This window comes from Epargyreus clarus, unplaced genomic scaffold (genome assembly GCF_041222505.1).
Source record: "Epargyreus clarus isolate Ecla_fem2 unplaced genomic scaffold, WU_Ecla_fem_2.2 ptg000036l, whole genome shotgun sequence".
Taxonomy (NCBI): domain Eukaryota; kingdom Metazoa; phylum Arthropoda; class Insecta; order Lepidoptera; family Hesperiidae; genus Epargyreus; species Epargyreus clarus.
The window spans coordinates 3,935,235-3,963,062 of record NW_027332241.1 but is presented as its reverse complement, the minus strand read 5'-3'; the positions used below and the strand labels follow the sequence as shown (position 1 = coordinate 3,963,062).

At 36.5% G+C, this 27,828-nt stretch overlaps 2 protein-coding genes across 4 annotated transcripts in view; one reads left to right on the top strand and one right to left on the bottom strand.

Annotated features, from left to right (window-relative positions):
- LOC140756948 (putative fatty acyl-CoA reductase CG5065) overlaps positions 1-6,462 on the top strand; it is a 51,169-nt gene extending 44,707 nt beyond the window's left edge. For both annotated transcript variants that reach the window (XM_073092489.1, XM_073092490.1), the window contains exons 8-12: positions 1,471-1,663; positions 2,187-2,293; positions 2,881-3,013; positions 3,662-3,919; positions 4,775-6,462. In XM_073092489.1, coding sequence (XP_072948590.1) covers positions 1,471-1,663; positions 2,187-2,293; positions 2,881-3,013; positions 3,662-3,919; positions 4,775-4,922 — 839 coding nt within the window. In that variant the 3' untranslated portion in view covers positions 4,923-6,462. The remainder of the gene's footprint in view (positions 1-1,470; positions 1,664-2,186; positions 2,294-2,880; positions 3,014-3,661; positions 3,920-4,774) is intronic.
- Positions 6,463-12,097: 5,635 nt separating this feature from the next.
- LOC140756946 (uncharacterized) lies at positions 12,098-26,275 on the bottom strand. Of its 2 annotated transcripts, XM_073092485.1 has the most exons (15): positions 26,180-26,275; positions 25,429-25,592; positions 24,468-24,638; positions 23,746-23,905; positions 22,801-22,874; positions 22,206-22,395; positions 21,763-21,791; positions 21,437-21,497; positions 17,667-17,768; positions 16,892-17,022; positions 15,959-16,058; positions 15,563-15,693; positions 14,991-15,110; positions 13,435-13,589; positions 12,098-12,935 (listed from the first exon to the last, which is right to left on the bottom strand). In XM_073092485.1, exons 1-15 carry the CDS (start codon positions 26,265-26,267, stop codon positions 12,863-12,865), a joined length of 1,749 nt encoding a protein of 582 aa, XP_072948586.1. In that variant the 5' UTR covers positions 26,268-26,275; the 3' UTR covers positions 12,098-12,862. The 2 variants fall into 2 exon arrangements, with proteins under 2 accessions (XP_072948586.1, XP_072948587.1); XM_073092486.1 differs by lacking the exons at positions 21,763-21,791; positions 22,206-22,395.
- Between the last annotated feature and the right edge of the window lie 1,553 nt (positions 26,276-27,828).

Sequence of the window (27,828 nt, the reverse complement as noted above, 5' to 3'; positions counted from 1 at the left end):
TCGGGCCTCCGACGACCTTGAAAATATATTCGATGTACAGACACGCGAAGATTACATTCTTATAATATGTATAGATATAGATAAGTAACAATGTCATTATCATGAATACTTAAATTATCATTAATCTTATCGCAATGTAAAATTGCAGCATGCAATTTGTAGTAATGACCCATTTATTTAATTTAATCGTTCAAATATTTTATTTATCGTATATATCCTTAAAGGCAATAAATGTATGTGACTAGTATATGCCCGCGACTTTGTCTGCGTTGTGGTTAAAATTGGTTAAAAGTTTTAGTGGTAACACCCTTTTTATGTCCCACTGCTGTGCGTGGGTCTCTTCCTACAACTACTAATTCAGAATTGATAAAAATATTTCCAAAAATAACACGAGCACCGATGTCTCAACGTATTCTCTGATGCACGGAAATGCGTATAAAATTTTGGCCACTTTGGTCACCCATCCAAATGTTGACCGCACCCGACGTTGCTTTACTTTTTAGATCAGTTAAGCGGAGTTATGCGCTTCCATAACTTTAGTGGATAAGTACTCCTATAATCCAGTAAGGGGAGATCGCCTTACATCGATTAGTATTCATCTGACGACGATTCAATTGACGACTAAATTAGGCAAAAATTGTCTCAAACTTTGGTAAGCAGGCGATTTGCTAACTTTAATATTTGGCAACAATTGTCAAACTTCGCAGTTTGGTGGGCAAGGATTGGGCAATATTGAATTTTGGCAAAAGTTGTCTTTGAAAGTCTGGTAGATAAAAAATGATTAACATTAATTGTTACCAGCGGCCATTAGTCACTTGTGTTAAAACACTCAGAAGCGATCCCAAAAATATCTCCATGATTATTTCTCCATGATTATCAATATTTACAATAATACATACTTATTTATCCACTAAATTATCACACTTCCTTTACAAAAGATATTGCAAAATGACAGACAGATGACATTTCTTAACTCAAAACTAGTCTGAACTTTTCAAAAATATAAAAAGAATTCAAAAGCTACATTAATTATCAATTACAAGATGTTATGTGGTCTATACACGAATCAGTGTGATGTGGCTGTGACGCTTGCTTTAAGCATAATCCTACCACTACGATAACCAACGATAACGATACTTTGAAGGTGGTAGAACCCTTTGTGGTTCGACTCCGGCGGCACCACCGCCACACCTATTTCTACCTTATAACAGCAGTGTTAGGCGCTGCTGTGTTCTGGTTTGAAGGGTGTGGTAAGGGAGACAGACTTTTCCGAGGCGTTCCAGTTTAGTCCTCAGGGGTAGCGGCGCATCTGTGGCCGACCTCAGATAGGAATATCTAATCCTATCTGGGTTGATTACAGATGTCCATGGGCGGCAGTAGCCACTTACCATCAGGTGGACTGCATGCTCATCTGCTACTCTTATATTATATATAAAAAAAAAAGAAAAAACACCTTCCAATCCCCCACAGTGCTCTCATCAGTCCGGGAGCCGGTCAAAGGCTGGGTGGACAACTGGAACGGGCCCAATGGCATCATCGCGGCCGTCGGCAAGGGCATCTTCCGTACGATGCTTGGCACCGGGACCAGGGTCGCTGACCTGGTGCCTGTCGACACGGTCATCAACCTGATGATTGTGTGCGCGTGGCGGACTCATATTAGAAGGTAAGTTAGGTGGTTGAACTCTTTATGGTATGATGTCGACGACACCACCTCCACACCTACTTCACCTCATCCATCATCATCGTCCTTCAGTAAGAGTAGCAAACCGAACACGCAGTCCACCTGATGGTAAGTGGCTACTGCCGTCCATAGACATCTGTAACAAATCCCAGATAATAATAATAATAATAATAAGATAATAAGATTAAATGTCTACCTGAGGTCGGCCACAGATGTGCTGCTACCTCTGAGCTAAGCTGGATTGCTCCGAAAAAATACATGTACTTTAACACAGTCTTCAGGGGTAGCGGCGCACTTACGGCCGACCTCAGGTAGGAATCTAATCATATCTGGGATTGATTACATAATTTATCCATGGGCGACAGTCCGTACAGTAGCCATTAACCATCAGGTGGATAACACTCTCGTCTGCTACTCCTAAATTATAAAAAGACTTTTTAGGGTATTCTTCTATTAAAGTCTGTACGCTTCAACCAAATGTACAATTTTTTATTTATTTTTGCAGGGGCGACGGTGTAGTGGTATACAACTGCTGCACGGGCCAACAGAACCCCATAACGTGGCAACGCTTCGTGAAGACCAGCTTTAAGTACATGCGGAAACATCCGTTCAGTGAGTTCAGCTCTTTTTTTTATATTACTAACCTAACGATAAGGCAGACGGGCTACCTCATGGAAAACAATCACCGTCGCCTATGTACATTTGCAACACCAGAGGAGTCGCCAATGCATCGCCGGCTCTGAAGGAGAGTTCTTTTTACACCCCTCTTGAAGAGCCCCACGTCATAGTCCTGAGGGAATACCTCAGGAGGAAGTTCATTCCACATTTTGCACGTACACGGTAAAAATGACCGTGCAAACCGAACCGTGTAGGACCGCCACGGGTCAAGCTGATGTGGATGGAACCTCATCCTTCGGTGCGACTCTTGCTGCTCCATTGTCATCCTTAGCATTGTTTTAACACCATCTGTTTTTGAATACATATTATTGACTTAATTATGTACTATTTTTTTACTATTGTACATTGCCAGTAACGAAAGATAAAAGTCGAAAAATAATATGCTTCTGCTACATTATTCGATTCGATCGATCAATTTTCCTGTCACAAAATGTATATTGAAGAGTCCCCACCCCACACTTTCAACAAGAAGAATGACGAGGCTCCGGTAAGAATTGAGATATTTAACCTGTTGTTTCCAGATGAAGTAGTATGGTATCCCGGAGGAGATATAACCAGCAATCGCCTCAAGCACGGAACCCTCTCGCTGCTACAGCATCGTGCGCCTGCAAATGTTATGGATTTTATTGCTTGGCTGTCTGGAAAGAAACCTATGTGAGTGTTCAAAAATATATTTGATTTTTATAATATAGGAGCAGCAGTCACGAATGCTATCCACCTGATGGTAAGTGGCTACTGCTGTCCATGGACATCTGTAATTCTACCTGAGGTCGTGCATAGATGCACTGCTACGCCTGAGGACTAAGCTGGAATGCCTCGGAAAAATATTTACTTTTTTATAATATAAGAGCAGCAGACGAGCATGCAGGTCATGGGATAGTAAATGGCTCCTGCCATGGACATCTGTAATCAGCCCCAGATAGGATTATATATTCCTACCTGAGGTCGGCCACAGATGCGCCGCTACGCCTGAGGACTAAGCTGGAATATCACAGAAAAATATGTCGCTCCCTTTTGCACCCTTTTCACACTTTTAGATAAGGTTGTGGAGCCGCCGAAGTTGAACCACAGAAGGTTAATTATTATTGGTTTTGTTTCGAAGGTTACTTTGGTGCATTTAAAGGCATTTGATGAATCCCAAACTCCATAAGTTGTACGACTGTACGTACCTATGATTCCTGATCTCGGATTGCATTTCAATCACAGTCATTTTGAATTTCATATATCCAATGAATTCTTACAATCTCGTTCACTTCTCGAATTTCGTAAACAAAAAATAATACATGATCCTCCCAATTCCAGGATGGTAAGAGTCCAGAACAAACTCGAAAAAGCATCAGCCTGTCTAGAATATTTCACGACGCGCCAATGGGCGTTCGCGGACGACAATGTGAAGGCACTATGCACTTACCTCTCGCAAGAGGACCGAAGCACCTTCGACTTCGACGTGACCAACATCGACTGGGACGCGTACATCGAGTCGTACGTGCTGGGCATCCGGAGGTTCCTCTTCAAGGAGAGCCCGGACACGCTGCCCAAGTCCAGGAAGGTGCTGCGTAGGTCAGTATTTCTCTTCCACGTTAGGGTCATGGATACTTAGACCTAATACAGAGTCCTGATTTCCTCATTTCGGTATTTGTTCATTCGGGGATCAAACTCAGAACCTTCGGCAGTAGGGATGAACATGGGAATCGCTGCTTTTATCTTCTGTAGCCACAGTTGGTGATTCCTCATAGATTATTTTGGACCGGTAGGTTACTTGGTATTTGCACAATCTTTTCTGTCATGCACACGTTAACGTAAGTCAGGTGCTGCGTAGGTCAGTATTTCTCTTCCACATAAGGGCAATGGAAACTCATATGCACAAACACCCAGGTAGCGAACAGAATTCTGATTTCATCACTTAGGTGTTTGTTTTTCCGGGGCGCGACCTTGAATCCTTAAAGGAAAACTTAGAAAACTTAAACTGACAATTTGACATCATTACTTTTCTTCAAATTAAGTTGGTGATTCCCATTATTTTGGACACCCAGGTAAGTCGGCTCGTTATTTAACAGTATTTTCTAACACACACACGTACACAAACACCCAGACCCGGAACAGTGTCCATCATCTAGGTGTTTGTTTTGGAGGGTATCCACCTCCACCACAATACTGAAATCGCTGCATTTAATGTTTAGACCCAAAATAGACCTAACACCTTGCCTGATCGATCTACTGGTAAAGAGTATTTTACAGGTACATTAGTCTTTTATACTTAGTTTAAACGAATAAGATCTCACTTACTGAGTCTTACCCCTTAGGCAAAGACAATAGCAGGATTTCCCCCAGCTTGTTGTGAACCCCTCTTTTAGCTATAGTAGTAACCTATGCATTTTTTATGTATGTTCTCATAGAACCGTCAATCTTTTCCAGGTTACACATAGTGCACATCATCACCCAAGTGGCGACTGTGTTCTTCCTCTGGCGGTTTCTGTTCAGCCGCTCCAACTCGTTGCGGAACCTCTGGCATCGAATCTTGGACTTCCTAACGCGAGCAGCGCGCTTACTCGCCATCGCCTGATCCTAACATGAATACAGCCCGTTATAGTTCAGTCGAGCTTCTAATACGATGGAGGGTAGTCGAGAATCAGTTTTGAATAGCAATATAGCAAGTTACAACGTTGTTCGACTGACGTGAGATATTATTAGTGTTACGCTGTGCGATGGAACCCTAACCTGACTTTTCGTTTTGTGAAACATAAAAAATCTTATTGATAAAAATATTAATTGTTGAAATGATCTGTCGTATTAGAAACTTCATTGAAACGCTTGCTATTAAAATAAACGTTGGTTTTTTGACGTTACTTTCACGCAAACAAAATGGCGTCAACACCAATAAAGGTGAACGTCAATCAAATATTTTTAGGTACATTTTCCTCTAAAGCTTTTAAGGGGCTGTCATTTGCTTTCTGTACCGTGCGACAAATTCATAAAATGGACGGCTTTTCAACGATTATAAGAACATTAAATCGATTTGCAACAAAACATGCCTCGTTCTAAACATACGGACAGTTTTTAGTCGTTATTTATAAATTATTAAGTTAAATGAATACTTGTTGGCTGAGCGAGCATCTGCCTTTGTCACAAAGAAAAAAAAACATTTTTGTTACAAACGTCAAATGTCACTTTGACGTACGTCGCACGGACCTTTCCAAGCGCTAGGCGTTAGTCCTACAAATGTTACATTAAAAGTTTATTATTCCAAAATAATAATTTTTGTACCAACATAACAGCTCAATAATAAAATATTCATTCGGATGAATACATAAAATGATTAAGTTCAAATTTGTTAAAAGTATAGTTATAAATAATTTAATGTACAATAGTTTAAAGCTAACATCCAGTTTTATGATTACGATATACTTATAAGTAAGTTGGGGTAAGATCGGTTGTAAGATAAAACCGATAGAATCAAATTATTCGTGATTTTGATTTTATTTTTAAAACTGTCAACATTCTTAACATAGACAATTTTAAATTTATGGTATATAATGTTGCCATTAAAAAAATACCCTTTATTCCACTACACACTACGGTGCACGGGAGAGGTCTACCTGTTCAGGTATGCCTGCGCAGGTACACCGGACTGTGTGTGGGAATAGACCTGTGCAGTTTTTTGAACCTGTGTAGGCGATCGGTGCAAGGTCAAAAATCAATTCTTTCGTGTAACACCGTACGGCGTGTCATCGTCTTCAATCGATGCAATCGCTACAGAACTGAACACCGTACGGTACACCGGAACGTCCCCATACACGCTACCGACGGTTGATCTGTACAGGCAAACCTGCGCAGGTAAACTGTCCGGTAGACCGGAGCGGGTATTACATTAATTTTAATTACGGTTTTAATTTGTCGATCTTACTCAAACTTACGTTAAATTAAAATTGTAGGTGCTTCAACTAGATACAAAGAAATTGTGTTCCATTAATCTAGACTCTTCCATGTTTTTTATTTGCACAATATACTACTATGCAAAATTCTAAAGAATTAATTAATATTTGGTAGAGATTTTTTCTACTATCTAGTAGTTTTATTTATAAGGCTGTATGAATGAAATTTGATCTTCCTTTATACTTATATGTTTGATAAATTTTGTAATTGTGGTATGGTATGGATAGGATTTTTATGCTTTGAAAAATGTGGGGATTTCGTATTGAAAATTATGTACGTACGGAAGAAGTTACACTTCTTTGGCGTAATTATTACTTTTTTATGTATTCGAACAAAAAACTGAACAAAGGACCAATAGACGAAAGTAAATACTCCAAATAAATAAAATAGTGCGCGGTAATTTGTTACATGGGCGCGCGTAACTCCGTTCCATATTTTAAAAAATGTGTTAGATTTGCGCGCGTAACGTTATTTCACGCAATAAACACACTCTGATCTCTTTTTCCAAACCCGTCAAAAGAAGTATAACTTCCTATATGTTTTTGCTGCGGCAACATTTTGTAAAAGTTTCTTTCTGTGTATCTAGTTGGAATACGTTTGTTAAAGGAAGTCAATAACTTGCTAGATGAATTATTCAAACATTGCTAGTTTATTCCTAGACAAATAATAACTGAATTATACATTTTTTAGCGAAATTACCCATTTTGCCCGATCTATGGAAACATGGTTTTCTTATTCCAATGGCAACATTATAAATTAGGTACGAAAGCTCAAAATTTAAAATAAGCCACAATGGTTTAGTAAAAATATGATGAAAATTTAAAAGTCCATTTCAGTTTTTTTCTATTCATATTTTAGGTTAATAGGTAATTCATGAAAATTTTAAAATTTGAAATGAAATGTTCTTTTTTTAATATGATTTATAATTTATAAAATTAAATTTAATGTAGGTACGTACAATGTTAAATTGTTGTAATGCGCCACTAGTAAATTTGAAAATTTTTGATAAAATTAAAATTAATTACGATGGCAAGGAGGAAGTATAAACTTTAAATTAACAATCCTTAAATATATGTTTGTGACTACAAAATTTAAAAAAATACTACAGAAAAAAATACTTGTCATCGATTTCCGCCATTTTGTTTACAGTATCAAAATGGCGCTTGAAACGTCACTATTGATTTTAAAGTATGGCGTCTGTTGTATAATTGAAACTTTATACGTACAAAAATGAATAAAAATAAGTCATGTTAATATAATTAAAAAGGCATAAATGCTCTAGAAGAAATTAGCAAGGCGTGCAGCTAAACATAACATAAACATAAAAATCAAAATTGCATGACATCAAAGCTCTTGAACTCAAATTCGAAATAAATTTAATTCGTTAAAAATGCGTACAGGCTAATACCCATGTTATTTTTTCACGTCATAATCACTAAACGTCATTTAAAGTTTAAAAAATTACTAGCTTTTTTATAATAATTTTTAATTGTTAAAAAAATAGTAAAGTCACGTCACTTACTAAGAATTGAGCAGCTGGAATACGTACTATGCTTGTTGAGCATACATTAATGCTAGTTATTAAATATAACGCCAATATTTAATTAAATTAGTGGGAATGGGGTGGTTAATGATGGAAAGGGAATGTTTTTTGAAAAAATATTTTCGATTTTTCACTCTACACTTATTTATTGTCGTTTTTTTATATATTCCACCTTACGACGCTTCCCTAGATATAATGTAAGGTGATTGGTTTATCTACCTATTTCGGTTAATTTTTCCTATTAAATAATACTAGGTTTACTTCCAGAATGATGAGGTGGTTAGGTGGTGAGGTGATGGATGTATGGTAGGTTTTGGTGGTGGTTTATGTGGAACGGACAGGATATTTCTTTATTCAATTCAATATTTTCATTGCATTCATTTTGAATTGGCTTCTTAGTCGAATCCTCATGACTAAGGGTCGTGAACATCAAGAACAGCCTTGCCTACGATCGTCTTCCAAGTATTGCGATTCTGTGCAATGTGTAGGGAATGGTAGATTGTGGTGTTGCTGGTTTTCTTGACAACATCTGTCCATCGGGTTGGTGATCTCCCTTCTTTAATAGTCTAATAACATCTCAGAAAAATATAATTTTGAATTTCAATAAGGTTACCTTAATTATAATCCCATTTATGAAGTATTTCCGTAACTGAATTTATTACGTTTAAGTAAAATATGAAATAATAACTGCATTCCATATGCCTGGATAACCAAAGTAGTTCTCAGGTTAAATATAAAATTTAAATTTAATGCAATGTCATTGCGTTAAATAAAGACTCGCACTTGTGTAAGTAAATGAACATCCTGCAAATATTGCAAACTTTTTGGGATATCAAATTCAATTTGCGCATATGATGGCACATGATGGCATTTTTTTCTAAGCATTTAATAACGTACTACAACATAACGATTCATTTAATATTTTCTTTTTATGTGTGCGTGATTCGATCATATTACGCAAAATATAATTTGGTATCTTTCAATGTTTACTTTGAAAGGCTACATTTATCTTAGCCTGAGAACTATAAAAGTCGAAAAAACTCGTGAGACAATGAAGATTATGGTAAAGAAATGTGTTTCTGTCCGTTCTGGTCATTACACCTCGATAGGGACGGGCGTTAGTAGATATATCGGTAATAAGCTTTCGATAATTAAAATTGACGGTAGTCTTCCTCTGATCCGTACACGATTGGAAACAATTTTTAAAAAGTCACAATTGTTGTTAATATTAAACTTTTTGCAACATAAATGAACAATGTTGACGAATAGTACAAATAACGTTAACTCTAACGATAACGCGATAATTATAACGATAACGCATCAATATAGTCGAAACTCGTTAAAATAATTGCTGGAAAAAATATCGCTTACTAAATAATTATATGTATCAAATTGACACGCTTGAAACATATGGTTCAAATGTTTTTGCATTTGAAAGAATAAACGAAATATTTATGAAGAACTGTGTGTGAACAATTTGTTATTTTGAGTACATCATTAATGCGAACTAATCATTAATGTTACAGCGATGTAATGATGACTCTGTTCGAATATGACTATGTAATAATGATTACCTGCATTTGAATTACGAACAATAAATAATGAATATGTTGAGAATGAAACGCGTATGTCTCTTAAATGCCCACACAATATTCGGTATAAGTTGTACTTTTTAAGTATTGCCTAAGTTTTTACGAAGTGTTATTGTTAGCATTTTTCTTAATAGTAAGTCTAATGCATAATGCTTACGCTGTCACATATTCGGATATGTCACCGAAATTGTTCATGCGCTGTCGGTTTTTCGCGTCAAGTCTCCAAAATTCTTGTTTAAAATGTAGTAAAATTTAGTTGAATAAGACTGAGATTATTTCCATATCTATAAAGTTATTATCCACAGACTAAAGATCAATTATCTATTCGATAAAATACAGAATTGAGCATCTAACTATCTCGCGTTAGATGCTCAATTCAGAGAATTAATTTATTATTTACATTTTATGAAATACAAGTGCGTCACATAAAAAACTTGGTTACAACAAATATACATAGTTTTAACCGTTTAACTATGCGATGTATTCATATGCATTTACATGTAGCCATTTTAGTAAAATTTTAAAAGTTAATGACTCAAACTTTAGATGCTCAACTTAGAGTAACTAACTTTGAGTAAGTTTAGTATTGAGTCAGTAGCGTTATATGCGACTGTAGTTGTTGAAATTATATAAATAATGCAAATTTGATGACGATAATATGGTTATTTTTATAATAACTTAAAAAACGTAAAAAACCGACACCGTTTTCTTCCAGTGTTTCAAATAATTTTAAGTTAATTTTAGTGAGTTTGTGACTCGATTCGTGAAAGGAGGGCGATAAATGAGTAGAACTTTGATTTTTTCGCTTGTAAGTATATTATATGTACATTTTGAACAAAAACCTTCGGTATTTCAATTTGTTTTAGCGAGCTTGTAAAGTATTTGCGTTCGAGTATGCTTTTTGTATTTAATTGTCGTCTCAAATGGTTATAAAAAATGTTTGTGCGGGACTTTTTATTATTATGTATATAGAATTTAGTTATCCAAAGTTAAATCCAAATACACTTGATGCCAGACAATGTTTTGATTATTTCCGCTGTAAGTTTTAGACGATTTCGAGTGTGTGCAATGGGGCGGTGTGCGAACAAACGACACGAACAGAAACCCGTCAAATTAACCTAAAAATAGTAACAAAATTATGTAGTCAAAATAAATCAATGTGACGTGTTAGTAGTTGACATACCCAACCACCAGGTGACGCTACTGTCGTTCGTTCGGAAACCGCGCGAGAATGCTATATTTATTATTTTTTCGCTTAGATGCCAGCGGCTATAGCTATGGTCAAATCCGTAAAATCTTGGTGGAGTGTTATTAATAATGATTGCTGGTTGAAAATGCTCAATGGTTGATAGTCTCTGTCTCTGTGTACCTGGACTATGGAAATAGCGCTATTTCGAACGGTAGCTAATATTTCGTACGTTTTTCGATGGTTTAAATGAAATGGCTAAGTTAGTCGCTTTGTTAAATTGAATAGTACTTCTCTACAGTTGTTATATTATTTTATATATAAAATTATCGTGTCACGTGTAACCGTGCTCCTCCGAAACGGCTTTACCGATTTTCACTAAATTTTATATGCATATTCAGTAGGTCTGAGAATCGGATACTATCTATTTTTCATACTCCTAAGTGGTAAGGGATGTTCACCCTTAACATTTTTTTATTTATATGGCAACACAACGTTTGCCGGGTCAGCTAGTAGTATACATTAGTGAACTCCGTTGTGAAAAAAGTATCTGGTGGTACAGTACTGCGTGTTATGCTATTTTTTGTCAAAATAAGTTGTTATATTGTACATACGGAATAATTTTAAGGAATTAGTGGAGAGTAGAGCAAAAAAGCTTAGTGGAGGCTTATTATTTCTAAAGCATCAAGTACTCTGAAAGTAATATGGTCATATTTTTCCCTTTTTAATTTATTTGTTAATGGACACGTTTCTTTATCTTTAAAAATAGAAAAAGAAATAATGGCTTTTATTTAAAATAAAGTGGTAATACTCAAGGTGAAATTACTCTTTTTAGAAATCATCTCAAGAACCACTTTTTTGAATTACAACTATTCAACTCAATTTTACTTTTTGTATATGAATTATTGCTACTCGTAATGCTCTTTGGTTTAAAAATTAATTATTTTTAAAATTATGCTAGTAAAAACTTAATTAATTTTATCTAAAATTAACTGGCATTGTTACTTATCTCACAATCAATTTGAAATTTATTTAAAATAAAAGAAAATTAGAGATATTATACTTAAATTATTTTTTCTTTTGTTGTCAGCTGTAAGCCAGTTATATGCTCTCAAAATTATTAAAATTTTTAATCCTTTTCCTAATTAAATTGATTGCTTAAGCAAAATTCTGAAAAATCAAAGATTTATTTATTATTAGTGTTGCCATGTAGTAAGAATACCCTATCTGTAATTATATTACACCTGTCTAAACTATATTTAACTCTAAAAACCTATGTAATATCTTAAAATAAATCACTAAATCTAATGTAATTTTTCCATATTCGTCTACATGGCAACATTATAGACAGAGATAGCGCTATACAAGCCCAGGTGAGTGAGACAGAGATAGTCCGTAGGCAGCCAACGTGATTGGTGATAGGACGATATATACATAGGGGGGTTAATTTATTATTCCATATATATTAAAATAAAAAGAATGTAAAGTTTTTGATGTTTTATTAATTTTAGTATCCTTTGAGAACCATTTCCTTTTCCAAATAGTTAAAAATGCATAATAACAAGAATTATAGAATAACAATTATTAAATAGGTCATCCCCCATTCTTCCCCATACCTGTTTAGACTAGAAGAGATTAAATTTTTAAAACCTTAGTGCTCATACACGATATACAAGTAATTCCTGTGCAAAATATCATGTTTTTATACTTCTAGTCTTATTACTTACGTTTTTAAAAAGTGCTGTAACAATAAATTTAAATTTACCAACTAGGGAACATCAGTTACATCAGGGACATCAGTAATCAACCCCAGATTGGTTGCGGACGAACGTATGGTCGCCCACATATGTGCTATTACTCCTTGATGGTTGTCCATCCACCAGATATTTGAACGTTGATGAAAGATATGTCATTCATAATTAATAATGAATAAATCATTTATCATTATTTCCACATCTTCTTCTAATTTTAAAGGATCTTTCATCAGTCGAGATTGTTTGGATCGATCGGATTCCGTTTATTTTAGTTCAAGTATTGTACTCGTATATATGCAAGTTGTTGAAAAACCTTCGATAGCATGATTCAGAATACTTGTAGCGCCACCTATTAATGAGTTGTGGAGTGCGGTGATACTATCTTCATCTTTCGTTGATTACAGACCTTATTTCTCAGACTATGCTTGTGTTAGTAGCGTGAGGTGCTAAGTTAAAATAATTATTATGTAAGTAATTGTTAAAATTTCAGTGTTTTTAATCTGTTATCACTCCTCCCATAGGAACTTCCTCTTTATTTTCTGTGTTGTTATATTTGTATTCGGTGTACCTAAAATGATACAATACTATTTATTTAAATATCTAAGTATTTAAATTAGGCCTTAAATTATTATCATCGTCATCATTACTGTCCTACTGCTGTGGCTCTCCTCTCAGAATGAGAAGGATTAGTCCGTAGTCCACCGCGCTGGCCAAGTGTGTATTGGTAGACTTGACATACCACCGCTGTGGTTCAGCTCCGGTGCTACTCCCAGAACCGAACTACAGCCGACCTCAGATAGGAATCTAATCTTATCTTAGTTGATTATAGATATTCATTGCGGCAGTAGCTTAACATCATGTGGACTGCATGCTCGTCTGCTTTCTCTATATTATAACTAGTACTATAGATCCTTACTTCTCAGTTACGAAACTAATCTTATCTGGGGTTGATTACAGATGTCCAATGCGGCAGTAGCTTACCATCACTGTGGACTCCATACTCGTCTGGTACACCTATATTATTAAAAATCTATTTTGCCACGTAATGCCTGATTATAGATCCTTACTTCTCCAACGGCGGGCACATGAAGTGCCGTATGTTCCTCGGCATGAACACGTCAGCTTGGACCTTGCACACGTCCAGAGCGTAGTCAATGAACTCCCTCCTGATTTCTTCCTCCACTGGAGGCCCTATACCGGGGACCGCGTAGACGACAGTAATCTGAGAATGGTAAGTAATGTTATATGATTTGATGTGGTTGAATGACATCCAAAAGACAATAAAATTGTTGTACGAAGGGTACATAGAAAGGCTTTGCACAATGAACATCAGGGATTTAGTAAGTGTTTATTGGCGTAGTTTAAATGACAGCCACCCGGGGTGTAGCCAAAATTTTCCGAAAATGCAATGCAAATCCAGAAAAAAGAGAAACATGTCAAGTTTTTTCAGAAAAATGCTTGTAATAGCGATAAAAAGCTTGTCCGAGGACATTATTTAAATTCCTCATCGAACTCTTAATCGCCTGTTGTTACTATTTGTGTGTATTTATTTAATTATATATATAATAAATTTTATGTATGAGTTTATTTATATGTATTAGTTATATATAGGTATATATACATATACAGGGTGAATCTCCATAAAGTGCACATATTGAAACAGGTAAAATTAAACCGCATTTTGTCGACAAAAAAAAATTAAAAAAAAATGAAAAAATTTTTTTTTGGGTTTTACGACCTTTTGAAGTTTTTTTTTGGAATTGTGCACCTAAAGTAAATAAATCGCTATAACTTTTGAACTAAAAGAGTTATCATGTTCAAACAAAAATTACAATGAATGCCAATTATAGGCCGTACTGATCCATGAAAAAAAAAACAAAAAAAAATCATCTTCCCAGGAAAAAAATGTCAGATTAGTGCAAAAAAGCACTTTTTTAGGTAAAATTTTCAGTAATCATCAATTTCCTCAAAAAAATCTAGGCATTTTATTTTTTTATTATTATTTAATGCAATTCTACGTCGTATTAGCTTTCAAACACTAAAAAAACCACGCCTCTAACTCAAGTGTAAAGTTTGCGGCAGACAAAATGCGGTTTAATTTTACCTGTTTCAATATGTGCACTTTATGGAGATTCACCCTGTATATATTAATTTTATATATTTATATTAATATAAATTTATTAAATCATTTTAATATGTATTTTTTCTTACTCCTAATACATACTTATAATAACTGCTGTTTTCATTATTGTTTGTCGTTTTTTTCTTTTGTTGCTTTGTAACACCTGCTGCAAATTTTCTACATTCACCCAGGGTTGACTGGTAGAGAATGCCATCAGGCATTATGTTTGCCCTTTTGTACATTTCTTTTTAGAGATGATGCAATAAATTTTTAAATAAATAGATTAATAATAGTAATAGCGTCCGTACAGGAAATAAGTCTTTGATGAAACAGTTGATAAAAGAGTTTAAATTTATTTTTGTCATAGTTTGGGAGTTATTTATTCTAATAAAGTAATACAGCAAGTGCACATTCTCTTGCACAAAGTGTAGACTATTGATTGAAAATACTGGTCAATTTCTGCTCAAACTGAAGTGCCTTGATTATTCTTAAATTATATACCTCTGGTATAGGCTGCTCCTCTTCTTCAACTTCTTCGACCTCAGGAACAATAACGTCCATGTTCTCGTCGAGGAAAGTCTCCAACATATCACGAATCATTGCCACTTCTTCCGGCTTGGCCTGGATTTTAAATCATTTTGAGTATTTAAGTATTATTTTAAAAAATATAGTAGCCAACTAGCATGCAATACACATGATGGTAAATAGAGTGACTATTGCACCTATGAACGTCTGTAACCAACTCGATATAGAAGAGTGGTTCAATCTAAAGTCGGTCTATCGGTCATAGATGAGTTGCCACCTGAGGATTAAGATGGTTGTAACATATATAAGTCAGCTGGCAACCACTTCTACTTCTACAAGACTATTGAGATTGAATAAAGTAACCGTACATTATTGTTTTACAATAATTCAGAGATGAGATGCAGCAAACGAAATGAAAAAAGATCACTTTTAAAATTACCATCTTTATGAAATGGCTTAATATTTAAAACACTGAAAACTTTAAACATTCTATCAATTACGATAGTTTCTTTAGCCTCTAATAATTCTGGGCTTGGAAACTATTTCACCTTCTTCTTCTTCAAATCTGGATCAGGTAAAATAGCGATCTGATCGTTTATGTAATCCATTATATCTTTCTCGATGTGGCTGACAATGAATTCACCGCTGGTTATTGACATCTGACGCCCGGCCACCATACCTGAGGAGTTGAGATCGTTTTATGACACTAGATCATAATCACCATTAGGTTATACGCAAACCGAATCAAAATCAAAATTGATGTTAGTCGCAATCTCAGCAAAATTTAAGCTTTTTGTCAAATACTTGGTTTATTTTTATTCAGCATTAAATATGTAGAGAGCGCGCTAAACTTTAAATCGGCTCTAAATGTAGATATTAGCGGGACGAAGACAGCGCAGGACTAAAGATGAACCTCTTATAACTTCAAGGAGTAAAACTCTAACCCAGATCATAGTTAGCAGACTTGAAACGGTCTACTATGGCGGCTATGTCGTCGAAGGTATGCTCCAAGTCCTCACGACGGTCCTCACGGTCGTGGTACAACTAGGATCGGAAGGATTGAGGATTAGTTGGATGTTATTTACTATCCAAGTAGCCACATAACGCCAACGTATAGCAGCGATAGTCTAGTGGTTAAGAAACTCAGCCTCTCGATCGAGGGGTCTGAGGCTCAAATCCCCGGCACGCACCTCTAATTTTTTGAAATTATGTGCGTATTAGAAATTAATTATCACTTGCCAAAACGGTGAAGGAAAACATCGTGAGGAAACCTACATAACTGAGAGATTTTAAACAAAATCTCAAAAGTATGTGAAGTCTACCAATACGCACTTGGCCAGCGGGTGGACTATGGCCTAATCCTTCTCATTCTGAGAGGAGACCCGTGCCCAGCAGTGGGACAGAAATGGCTTGATGATGATGATGAAATAGTTCTATGTTTGAAAGGCTCCAGAAATTTTGTTTTGCTATTCCGTGTAGTCTATCTGCTATGGTCCATGTATATGGCTTCTGCTGTCCTTGGACATCTGTAACCAACTCCATATAGAACATGAGTTTTACCAGAAGCCGATTACAGACGTGTTGTCACACCTGACGACTAAGGTCGTTAGGATGGGGAGGAGTAAGGACTGGGAAGTACTTTACAATCCAAGTAGCTCTATAATAAGAGAGCTTAAGGATTAGTCGGACATTTTACTCAATCCAGGCAAAACTTTGACTATATACTATATCTACAGACGGTACCTTTTGAACGGTTTGGGCACTAAACGTGTTAGAAAAAATCATATTTTCTTTGTATTTGTCTGTAACAGACACACTGAATTTTAAGAGATATTATCTACACCTTTATTATATAACACAAGGCTGATTATAATTACTTCAGACACAAATTCAGCGATCTTCTCAGTTTCTTGATCTATAACCTCCACTTCTTTAGTCTGTTCCTCTAAAATATGCAACTCTGCTTCCTCTTCTATTTCTTCTTCTTCTATTGTCACTTTTGGTTCACCTATATTTTGTATTAGTTTTGTTTTATTTAAATCATTGAGATTATCATCAATATTTAATTAATTGTTGGTATATGAAATCAATTTAGTTCTAATTAAAATAGTATGAGTATTATTTATTATTTTAATTAATATAATATATATAACTATGCTATTATATTAATTAAAATCTACTGCTACGTAATAATTCTTATAAAGTTTCGGTATATATTCGGTATATTTTCGGTATATATTTCGGTATATATAATATATATTCCCCATTTTTACTGGTATTACTCATCGATAGCTACCAAAAAAGACTGACAGACCAAGGAAAACTTTACCTATTTACATTATTATAGTTAGATACGCAAATGTGTCTGTATGCCTAAAAGCTACAGTTTAGAAATCTACATATTTTGATGGGTGTTTGAATTTTACATTAATCTCAAAAGAAATTTACTTACGGCTATTTAGCTTTGTTACGTCATACTATGTTTCATATGACTACATTTCTTTTCAAAGAGTAATGTAATATATTCACCAATGTCATACATACCATATTACACTAGGTAAATTCTGTTACGACCATTACTAATATTACTACTCAAATTAACAATATCTACATCATCAATATCAATATCTACATCAAAATCTGAATCATAACCATAAAACTCATAAGGGATCTCCTTATCATCTTCATCCAGAACAATGATTTTAACTTTCTCCTTCTTTTTATCCACTTTTTGTTCCTTTACTTTATGTGCATCTGTTTTAAAAAATCATTATAGGTTTATTTTTTTATGACAAAGGCAACAATGATCTAAAATATCGACTATGGGCTTTTATTTCACTTACATAATATTATTTTGTAAATACTATTCTAGTAAATAATATACTACAAATGCAGCGTTATTCATGCATTCGTATGCTGGCGTATGCTCGCTTGACAGAAAATATGTATGTAAATTTTAGGTAAATTTAGTTTTTTTTTTAATATAAGAGTAGCAGACGAGCATGCAGTCCACCTGATGGTAAGTGGCTACTGCCGCCCATGGACATCTGTAATTAACCCCAGATAGGATTAGATATTCCTATCTGAGGTCGGCCACAGGTGCGCCGCTACCCCTAAGGACTGAGCCGGAACGCCTCGGAAAAGTCTGTCTTCCTTCAAACCGGAACACAGCAGCGCCTAGCACCGCTGTTATTAGGCAGAAATAGGTGTGGTGGTGGTGCCACCGGAGTCGAACTACAAAGGGTTCTACCACCTTCAAACAGTTTAGGATAGAACATTTATTTCTGCGCTTGTCTGACTATTTGTTTTCATGGAAGCGTTAAAATTTTGCTAGACTTCGAAGCTCCATATTAGAGACTTTGGTTGTGCTATAGGTAGGAGCTATAGGTATGTATATATAGGTTTAGTTGAGTTTAGTTCAGTATAGCTTAATATTAAAGCCATTATATCATTGTCGTCATCGTCGTCGTCTGCTGGTAGATCTTTTATAAAATTTAATTGGAAGGATCATGGGGAACACCGGATTGACGATAATCACCTCATGTATTACTCTGGGTCTAACGAATCATCAAATATGTACGGAGTCGCGGTAATTGTAAACACAAAAGCTTTTAATTTACCAGCAACGTGCATATTTGAATCCAATCGCGCCATGATGACTCAAATTCAGGCAAAACCATTTAACCTGAATATTATCCAACTTTATGCACCCACTACCGACAGATCTGAAGAAGAGGTTGAACAGTTCTATGCACAAGTTGAAAAACTAATAAATACCACAAAGAAACATGACATAAACATCGTAATGGGAGACATGAATGCCAAAATTGAAGTTGGAGAGGTACCGGGTACCATCGGAAAGTATGGTCTTGGCGAAAGAAATGACAGAGGAGACAGACTCGTCCAGTTCTGCCAGGAACAAGATCTTGTGGTTATGAACACCTTTTTCCAGTTACCACCTAGACGGCTTTATACATGGACCTCTCCCCGTCATACACCCGATCATATAATACGAAATCAGATAGATTATTTTATGATCAACAGCAGGTTTCGTAACTGTGTTAAAAACGCCAAAACATATCCAGGCGCAGACATCCGATCTGATCACAATCCGGTGGTGGCAGAGTTAACACTCGTCCTAAAGACTATTCGCCAAAGAAAGCGTAACAAGGTGGACATCCGCAAAATCAATAATGCCGACTCTCAATTGGAAGTGACCAGGGCAATTAATGCGTGGGCCGTAGAAGCGAAACAATCCCAAGGAACGGCTGAAGAGATATGGCACGGACTTCAATCGCGAGTACACAAAATTAACTCCGAAATTCTTAAACCGGAAAGATATATTCCTAGACAATCTTGGATGACAGACAAAATATACAAATTAATGGAAGAAAGGAGACTCTTTAAGAACAACAGAGAGAAATACAAAAATATTGATCGCATAATAAGGAGAGAAGTCCGCTATGCCCGCAATATTGCATACAGTGAAAAATGTAACTATCTCGAACAGCTAGACAAAAAGCATGACGCATTTAACATGCATAAGGAAATTAAAGCCTTGGTTGGCCGCAAACATCCTACGCCCCAGCTTGTGGATGACAATAACCTTCCTATTGTCGATATAGCCGATAAGAAAATAATCTGGGAGCAGTACATCAACGCTTTGTTCACAGATAACAAAAGAAGCTGCTATAACAACATCCAGCCCACGGACGGATTACCCTTCCTTAGATCTGAAGTTCTTAATGCATTACGTAGAGCAAAATCGGGAAAATCTGCTGGACCCGACCAAGTACATGTAGAGATACTTAAACTAGTGGAAGAAGAAAATGTGAATAGCTTGGTGAAACTCATGAACCTGGTATATGATACAGGTCAAATCCCAAATGATTGGCTAAAATCGACCTTTGTGTTGCTCCCCAAGAAAAATAATGCGAAAAAATGTGAGGAATATCGCACTATAAGCTTGATGAGCCAAGTGCTGAAGTTATTCCTTACAATAATTCACGAACGCATTCGAATAAAATGTGACGAACAACTGAGTGATAGTCAATTTGGATTCCGTTCTGGTGTTGGCACAAGAGAGGCTCTGTTTGCGATACAGGTTCTGGTCCAAAAATGTAGAGACATGCAACAACCCGTATATCTCTGCTTCATCGATTACGAGAAAGCGTTTGATCGAGTGTTACACGACCGCATGATCGCTATCTTAAAGGACATCGGACTCGATGAAAAAGATGTTGCAATCATCCAGAATCTGTATTGGAACCAACGTGCTACTGTCAGAGTAGAAGGAGAGGAGACTAATGAAATTTTCGTCCAAAGGGGAGTGCGTCAGGGATGTGTCCTTTCACCAATACTCTTCAATCTGTATTCGGAGGCTATAATTACAGAAGCTTTACACGATCTTACGTGTGGAGTAAGCATTAATGGTCGAAACATAAATAACCTTCGTTACGCCGATGATACAGTGTTGATAGCCTCAACAGTGGCTGATCTACAACGTATGGTAGATAGAGTTAATGAGTGTGGGGAAAGGGCGGGCGTCAGAATGAACACAAAGAAGACTAAGTTACTGGTTATCTCAAAAGAAAAGAACCTTGACTGCAACATCACCGTGTCAGGTCACCCTCTTCAAAGAGTACAAAAATACAAATATTTGGGAACGTGGTTAACCGAGGAATGGAACAGTGACACAGAAATAAAGGCACGCATTGAAACAGCTCGTAACTCTTTTAAAGCCATGAAAAAAGTCCTGTGCAACCGTAACATTAACATCGCGTTACGTACTCGTTTACTCCACTGTTACATCTGGCCTATTGTACTCTACGGATGTGAGGCTTGGACTATAAAAGAGGATTTAAAAAAACGGATAGAAGCCTTCGAGATGTGGACGTATAGACGCATGCTCTCCGTTAGCTGGATCCAAAAGATAACCAATGACGAGATCCTAAGACGAATTGGCCAAAAGCGTAAACTTATGCTTACCATCAAAGAGAGAAAAGTCTCTTACTTGGGTCACATTCTACGGCATCCACGTTATGAACTTCTCCAGCTCATCATAATGGGCAAAGTCGCAGGGAAAAGGCGAGTAGGGAGGAGAAAAAAATCTTGGCTGCGGAACATTCGAGAGTTGACGGGAATAGCAAGCGCAGCTGAACTATTCCGCCTCTCAAAAAACCGTGAGAGATTTAAACAGCTGATAGCCGACCTTCACTAGTTGGAGAGGCACCGCAAGAGAAGAAGAAAAACAATTTATTACACAGTCATGTCATGGACACTTTATTACTAATTCTGGTTATTATTTGTTAGAAATTGTTCCTGTATTTTGCTCCAATGTTTAACGTTTATCCATTCCAAAACACATGCTTAAAAAAATGATTTGAGATGTGCTTTAATAACAATATCCTTTTATTACCAACCTTCTTTTTGAGCTCCTTCCTGTGTGTCCATTTTTGAAGTGCTCATCTCACGTAACTTTTTCTAAAACACAATAAATACATTTTTCAAAATCAACATTCATGGTCATTCATCATTTAAGTTATTATAATACAGAAATAATTATTAGAAATTGACTACATTTTTTTAAGATACAAGTAATTTTATCTAACAGTTGAATTGAAGTTTTGACTATCTCATTTCAAAAACTTAATAATATAAGTACAGTTGGATCGAAATACGAAATATTTTGGAAAAGGGAAAGAAAATTTAGGGATAAAGGATATAAAGGTACAAAGGTCCTACTAACTTCCACTTCTTCGTTTGGCTGAGCTCTACCTGAAAGTTTGTGATAAAGTTATTATGTATCAAGAATTACCTTAACGATTTTATGATGAAAAGTAAGAAGTCATTTTCTTTTCATGGAAAGTTTTCGAATAAAAGATCCTATTTATATTTTTTATACTCTCTTAAGGTGGGGGTCTGGAACAAATTCTCCGAAATTTGTCAAAAACTTAAGAACATCAAGTAAAGTAACAAAAAATTAGAAAACTAATTAAAGATAGTTGACAAGACGCTAAATGCTAAACGAGAAAACAAGACTTTTGGATTTAGATTAATTTATAAGGTTGTCTGAATACTAATCAGGTCACAACTAATACAATGAAGTTATTTACCACATTTTAAAGAATCAATTGCACTGTTTTTCATTCAAATGTCAATAAATATCTCTTGGACTAAAACAAGTATAACCTTTCCTTTCCCGCAAGTAATTCTCTCTCTCAATCTGACTAGCCCTCTCTATTGATGGGGATCTCTCTATTTTTCCCAACACCGGCATTTGGAGCTTCAAACTGAGTCTTGGATTATGTGGCACGTAAGAGTCTATGACTGTCAGCTCTCGAAAATCGCAGCAATCTGGCCAAAATTCTTCTGAAGAGGACTATAAAAGGGCTTTGATTAGGAGATGTGATTTTACGAAGGAGAGGAGAACAAGGGATTTAGTTGGATTATGTTACAGGTTATGTAGAAGATGGTAGAACCCTCTGTGGTTCGACTCCAGCGGCACCACTGCTACACCTATTTCTGCATAATAACAGCAGTGTTAAGCGCTGCTGTGTTCTAATTTGAAGGGAGTAGCGAGGGAAAAATATTTTTAACCTCAGGTAGGAATCAACTTATGTGGGGTTGATTACAGATGTACATTGGCGGCGGTAGTTACTTCTTTACAAAATATGAGTTTCTAGTAAGTAGAAATTGTCAAATTTTGATTTTCCATAGCAAATCATTGGAAGTATTGATTATTTATTAATTTTAGATTAATTTTAATGGCAATTTTTTTATTTACCTCCATACGAGTGTCTGGAATTGACTCTACAGCTTCCTCTTCTTCTTCAATAGTCTCTGGAGCTGGAGATTCTCCTAATTAAAAAAAGAAATTAGGAATCGAAGATGGAAGGAGACCATCAGAGAGTTTGAGAGCAGAGAGAGTTATAGTCAATGTGGTTTCATCGGGGAGGTTACTATTTCTAGTGTGAGGCTGTTCTTGCATTTAGATGGAAGGCTATGGGTGGCTTACATATTATGAGGTGACCTTCTTACAACTCAAGAGTGGCAACATACCCCGCCGGTGACGACCCGCGTGGCGGAGCGGTCACCATGCCGGTCTGACGCGCAGAGGGTCCCGGGTTCGATCCCCGGCCAGACAGATTTCTAAATGATGAATTTAGATTTCTGTTTCTGGGTCTGGGTGTGTGTGTATTTGTCTCTGTGTGTGTCCATAGCACCCACGATACAGGGAATCCTAGTGTGGGGCTGTGAGTGTAGAAAGCGTTTTTTAAAGCGTTTTTTATACCTGTTATAAACTCCAGAACCCTTCTATACAGAGTTGGTCGCAGGTGTCCATGGGTGGCAGTGACCATATGACTACATTGACTACTCAATTTTTTTAATTTTTTTTAAATTTATAATATAGGAGTAGCAGACGAGCACCACCTGATGGTAAGTGGCTACTGCCGCCCATGGACATCAGTAATCAACCCCAGATAGGATTAGATATTCCTACCTGAGGTCGGCCACAGATGCGCCGCTACCCCCGAGGACTAAGCTGGAACGCCTCGGAAGTCTATCTCCCTTACCACACCATTCAAAACGGAACACAGCAGCGCCTAACACTGCTGTTATTAGGTAGAAATAGGTGTGGCGGTGGTGCCGCCGGAGTCGAACCACAAAGGGTTCTACCACCTTAAAAAAATCCAATCTTATAAAAATAACACCAAAACGTATCACTCACCCTCTCTATACCCGTTGAGGTACCTAACGTCCTTCGAAGCGTCCAACACGGCCAGGAACTTGTACATTGCCAAGAAGTCGTGGACTGGGATGGCAGCGGAGCCGCCGTCAGGCTCCTTAGTCAGAGTCTCGCAGAGCAGTATCATCGTGTGGGTTAGGGTCTTGAAACGTAGAGTTTTATGAGTAAGTCATGGAGTTATTGGATAAAATAAACAAACATGCAGGATTAACTAATATTTCATGGAATCAGTACAACACATACATAGTACAGTCATGTAAGGTGGTAGAGCCCTTTATGGTTCGACTCCGGCGGTAGCGCCGCCACACCTATTTCTGTCTCATAACAACAGTTTTAAGCGCTGATGTGTTCTGGTTTGAAGGGTGTGGTAAGCGAGACATATTTTTCCGAGGCGTTCTAGCTTAGTTCTCAGGCGTAGCGGCGCATCTGTGGCCGACCTCAGGTAGGAATATCTAATCTTTTCTGGGGTTGATTACAGTTGTCTTTCGGCGGCAGTAGCCAAATACCATCAGGTAGATTGCATTTACGAAAGATTTCCTTAATATTAAACATATTAAGTGCTCTTCAATCAGTATAATAAACAAGGCCATGGAAAAAAATAGCTAGAAACTGTTGCAATGGTTTGGTGAAAATATTTACCACGAGTTTGTAATACTAAAACCAAAAAAACCTAGTCAATACTCCTTCAACGGCTATTAACTAACCTTAGTCAACAGCCCACCAGCAACCGCGATGAAGTGTAAAAAAGGAACCACTTCCTCCCTGAGATACACCTGACAGAGGCACAGGATCCGCCTCAACTCGTGCTGGTCTAGACAGAAACTTTGCCAGGCGGCCCGGACGGTGTGGAGAGGTAGCTCTGTAGCACCTGCCAACTGGGAGATATGGTTTTTGTGAAGTTTAAGTAGCAAATGAGTATGCGATTCCTTTATTATAAACTTCGTCTTCAAAACTTTATTACGTTTATTACGTCCACTGCACTGGCTATGTGCAGATTTGTAGTCTTCATGCACACGTGAGACCTTTTTTAAAGAACTTACACTTTCCTTCTTTCTTCGAAAGGTTTTCATTCATTATTACATACATTATTACATATAATAACTTAAAAAAAATTGAGCACATAACTTGAAATATCTGATCTGGCGTACAGTAGAGTTGTTCGATGGTAGTAGAAAGATATAGTACATCTGTGTGAGTGAATCAGTTCTGCATTTCGGTGGAAGTATATGGATTTAAAAAGGCAGTGATAGCCTAGTGGTTAAGAAACTCTGCCTCTCGATCGAGGGTTCCGAGGTTCAAATCCCAGGCACGCATCTCTGATTTTTCCAAGTTATGTGCGTATTAGAAATTAATTATCACTTTCTAAACGGCGAAGGAAAACATCGTAAGGAAACCTGCATACCTGAGAGATTTATAAGAAAAAATCTCGAAGGTATGTGAAGTCGACCAATACGCACTTGGCCAGCGCGGTGGACTATGGTCTAATCCTTCTCATTATGAGAGGAGACCCGTGCCCAGTACAATAATAGAGTACATACAGCAATTGACTACTTACCATCAGATGGACTGCGTTCTAGTTTGCTACTCAAATATTTTAAAAGAAATTGCCTTACCATAACCTCGGTAAAGTGCACTCTACTCACCTCTAGCATTATAATGCCTTACCTGTTGCGCCAGCACCTTCAAGCACCCCCTGGTAAGACCACCCTCAGTGCTGTAGATGGGGTACTCCAGCCTCAGCTTAACAGGGGGAGGACGGTTCTGTGCCAGCGCTTTGAAGTACTCTAAGGACCAGCGTAGAAGGTCGTAGGGCTGGGTTTTTATAGCAGCTGGAAGATAACACAAACCTTATAGTAATAGAAACTTTTTTAGAATATATGAGAAATATTTTAACGGTTCTAGATATGGTTACGGATATGGTTTTATTTCAAATTATAGGACATGTGATTTTTAAGGAGTTATTAATGTTAGGAAAATACATATAAGCAATGATTTGATTTTAAACAAAAAACGTGCGTTGGCTATTTTATCTGTCTCATTTATCTCTTATCCAAAATTATTTCCAAGTTTTATTATATCAGATTCGGTTACGATTTAGGATATATTTTTATTTTGAATTCGATAGTGACGGTTACGATTGCAGCGATCCATAACATCATCTGGATCAAATATTGCAACTGACTTTTAATCTAGTTAGCCCCGACCGATTTAGCTGAAATCTTGCATACACATTTGTTTTGGATGACAATGAAAGAAAGAAAGAAAATTTTATTTAGATGATCGCAACAAATGACATAAGAAAGAGAATTAAAAACATGAAACAAAAAATAATACATGATTAGCTTAATGACGTCACTCTAAATCCAATATGGTGGGCAAAATTCTCTTATTCCCTAATAATATGTTCTTAGCTTACCTTTACAGTACCTCTTCAAGATGTATGGAAACTTGGGTGGTATCACGATCTGCTGAGAGCAGTACATCTGCTCTATTAACTCCGGCATTGTGAAGATTTTTTCTAGAAAATAATAAGTAATAGTTTAAAAAACTAAATATCATCAAAAATCGTTAAACCTGTCGGTCCTGATGAGACAAAATTAGAATTGGACAAAATTATTAAAATCGTGTATTGTCATCGGTTTTTGATGAGTATTCAAAATTTTAAATTAATCGGACCGTTCAAGGTGGGTACAAATCGAGTTCAAAAATTCCGTTACATACACACAGGTACAGGTCAAGCTAATAAAAGCGTGGTAAAAAGCACCTTTAATTAAGGTTTACAATGGAATCATATATATACATAAATGGTTTATGAAGAGGTGAAGGTGATAGAACGCTTTGTGGTTCGACTCCGGCGGCACCACCGCCACACCTATTTCTGCCTAATAACAGCAGTGTAGCGCTGCTGTGTTCCGGTTTGAAGTGTGGTAAGGGAGACATATTTACCCGAGGCGTTCCAACTTAGTCCTCAGGGGTAGCAGCGCACCTTTGGCCGAACTCACATAAGAAATTAATCGTATCTGGGGTTGATTACAATGTCCATGCGCGGCAGTAGCAACTTACCATCAGGTGAACTGCATGCACGTTTGTTACTCTTGTTATAACAACAATCATAATAAAAATAAATAAAAAGCATAATAAAATTATTAAATAATGTTTTACATACCTTTTCGGTATTGTACAAGTATTTTCGAATATACGATGAAGTAAGTACACTTTGTTTATATTACAGTTACTATAGTAACATTTGATGTAGTTGCGTTCAGTAATTGAAATAAATAGTTTAATCTAATTAATTATTCTACTTAATTATTCTTGTATTAAATTTAATGTTTATTTATTTGACCTTTCATCCAATTGCACTGAAACTTTTTTAAGAATTCCTATCTTCGAGCGTGGTTTTGAATTAGTTCAACCATTTGGCACTAGATGGCGGTACATTACATGTACCTAATAATTGAAATCGCTGCATTTCTTTTGTACAGTTCTTTATTACTATACTAGCCGACACGAAAAACTTTGTACCGCCCCCAAATCTATTTATCAAATATATTTCATATAAAATATAGCCTATGTTACTCGTGGATAATGTAGCTTTCGAATGGTAAAAAAAATTTAAAATCGGTCCCGTAGTTTTTGAGCCTATTCATTACAATCAAACAAACAAATAAAGTTTTCCTCTTTATAATATTTGTATAGATAACGTAAATTAACGTTGGTACATGTAACGTGGGTATATGAAACAGCAGTGATAGCCTAGTGGTTAACAAACTCGGCCTCTTGATCGAGGGGACCGAGGTTTACACCCTATGCACGCACCTCTGATTTTTCAAAATTATGTGCGTATTAGAAATTAATTATCACCTGCTTAAACGGTGAAGGAAAACATCGTGAGGAAACCTGCGTACCTAAGAGTTTTCAAAAGCATGTGAAGTCTACCAATTCGCACTTGGCCAGCGCGGTGGACTATGGCCTAATCCTTCTCATTCTGAGAGGAGACCAGTGCCTAGCAGTGGGACAGTGATGGGTAGATGATGACATGTAACGTAAATGAAAAGCATTTTT

Excerpts from the sequence above, each read along its gene's own strand:
- LOC140756946 (XM_073092485.1), bottom strand. The coding sequence starts at position 26,267 with ATGCCGGAGTTAATAGAGCAGATGTACTGCTCTCAGCAGATCGTGATA. Across the intron at positions 22,875-23,745 it reads CCTCAACGGGTATAGAGAGG|GAGAATCTCCAGCTCCAGAG; the intron begins GTGAGTGATACG and ends TTTTTTAATTAG. Across the intron at positions 17,023-17,666 it reads GATCCCTTATGAGTTTTATG|GTGAACCAAAAGTGACAATA; the intron begins GTTATGATTCAG and ends TACAAAATATAG.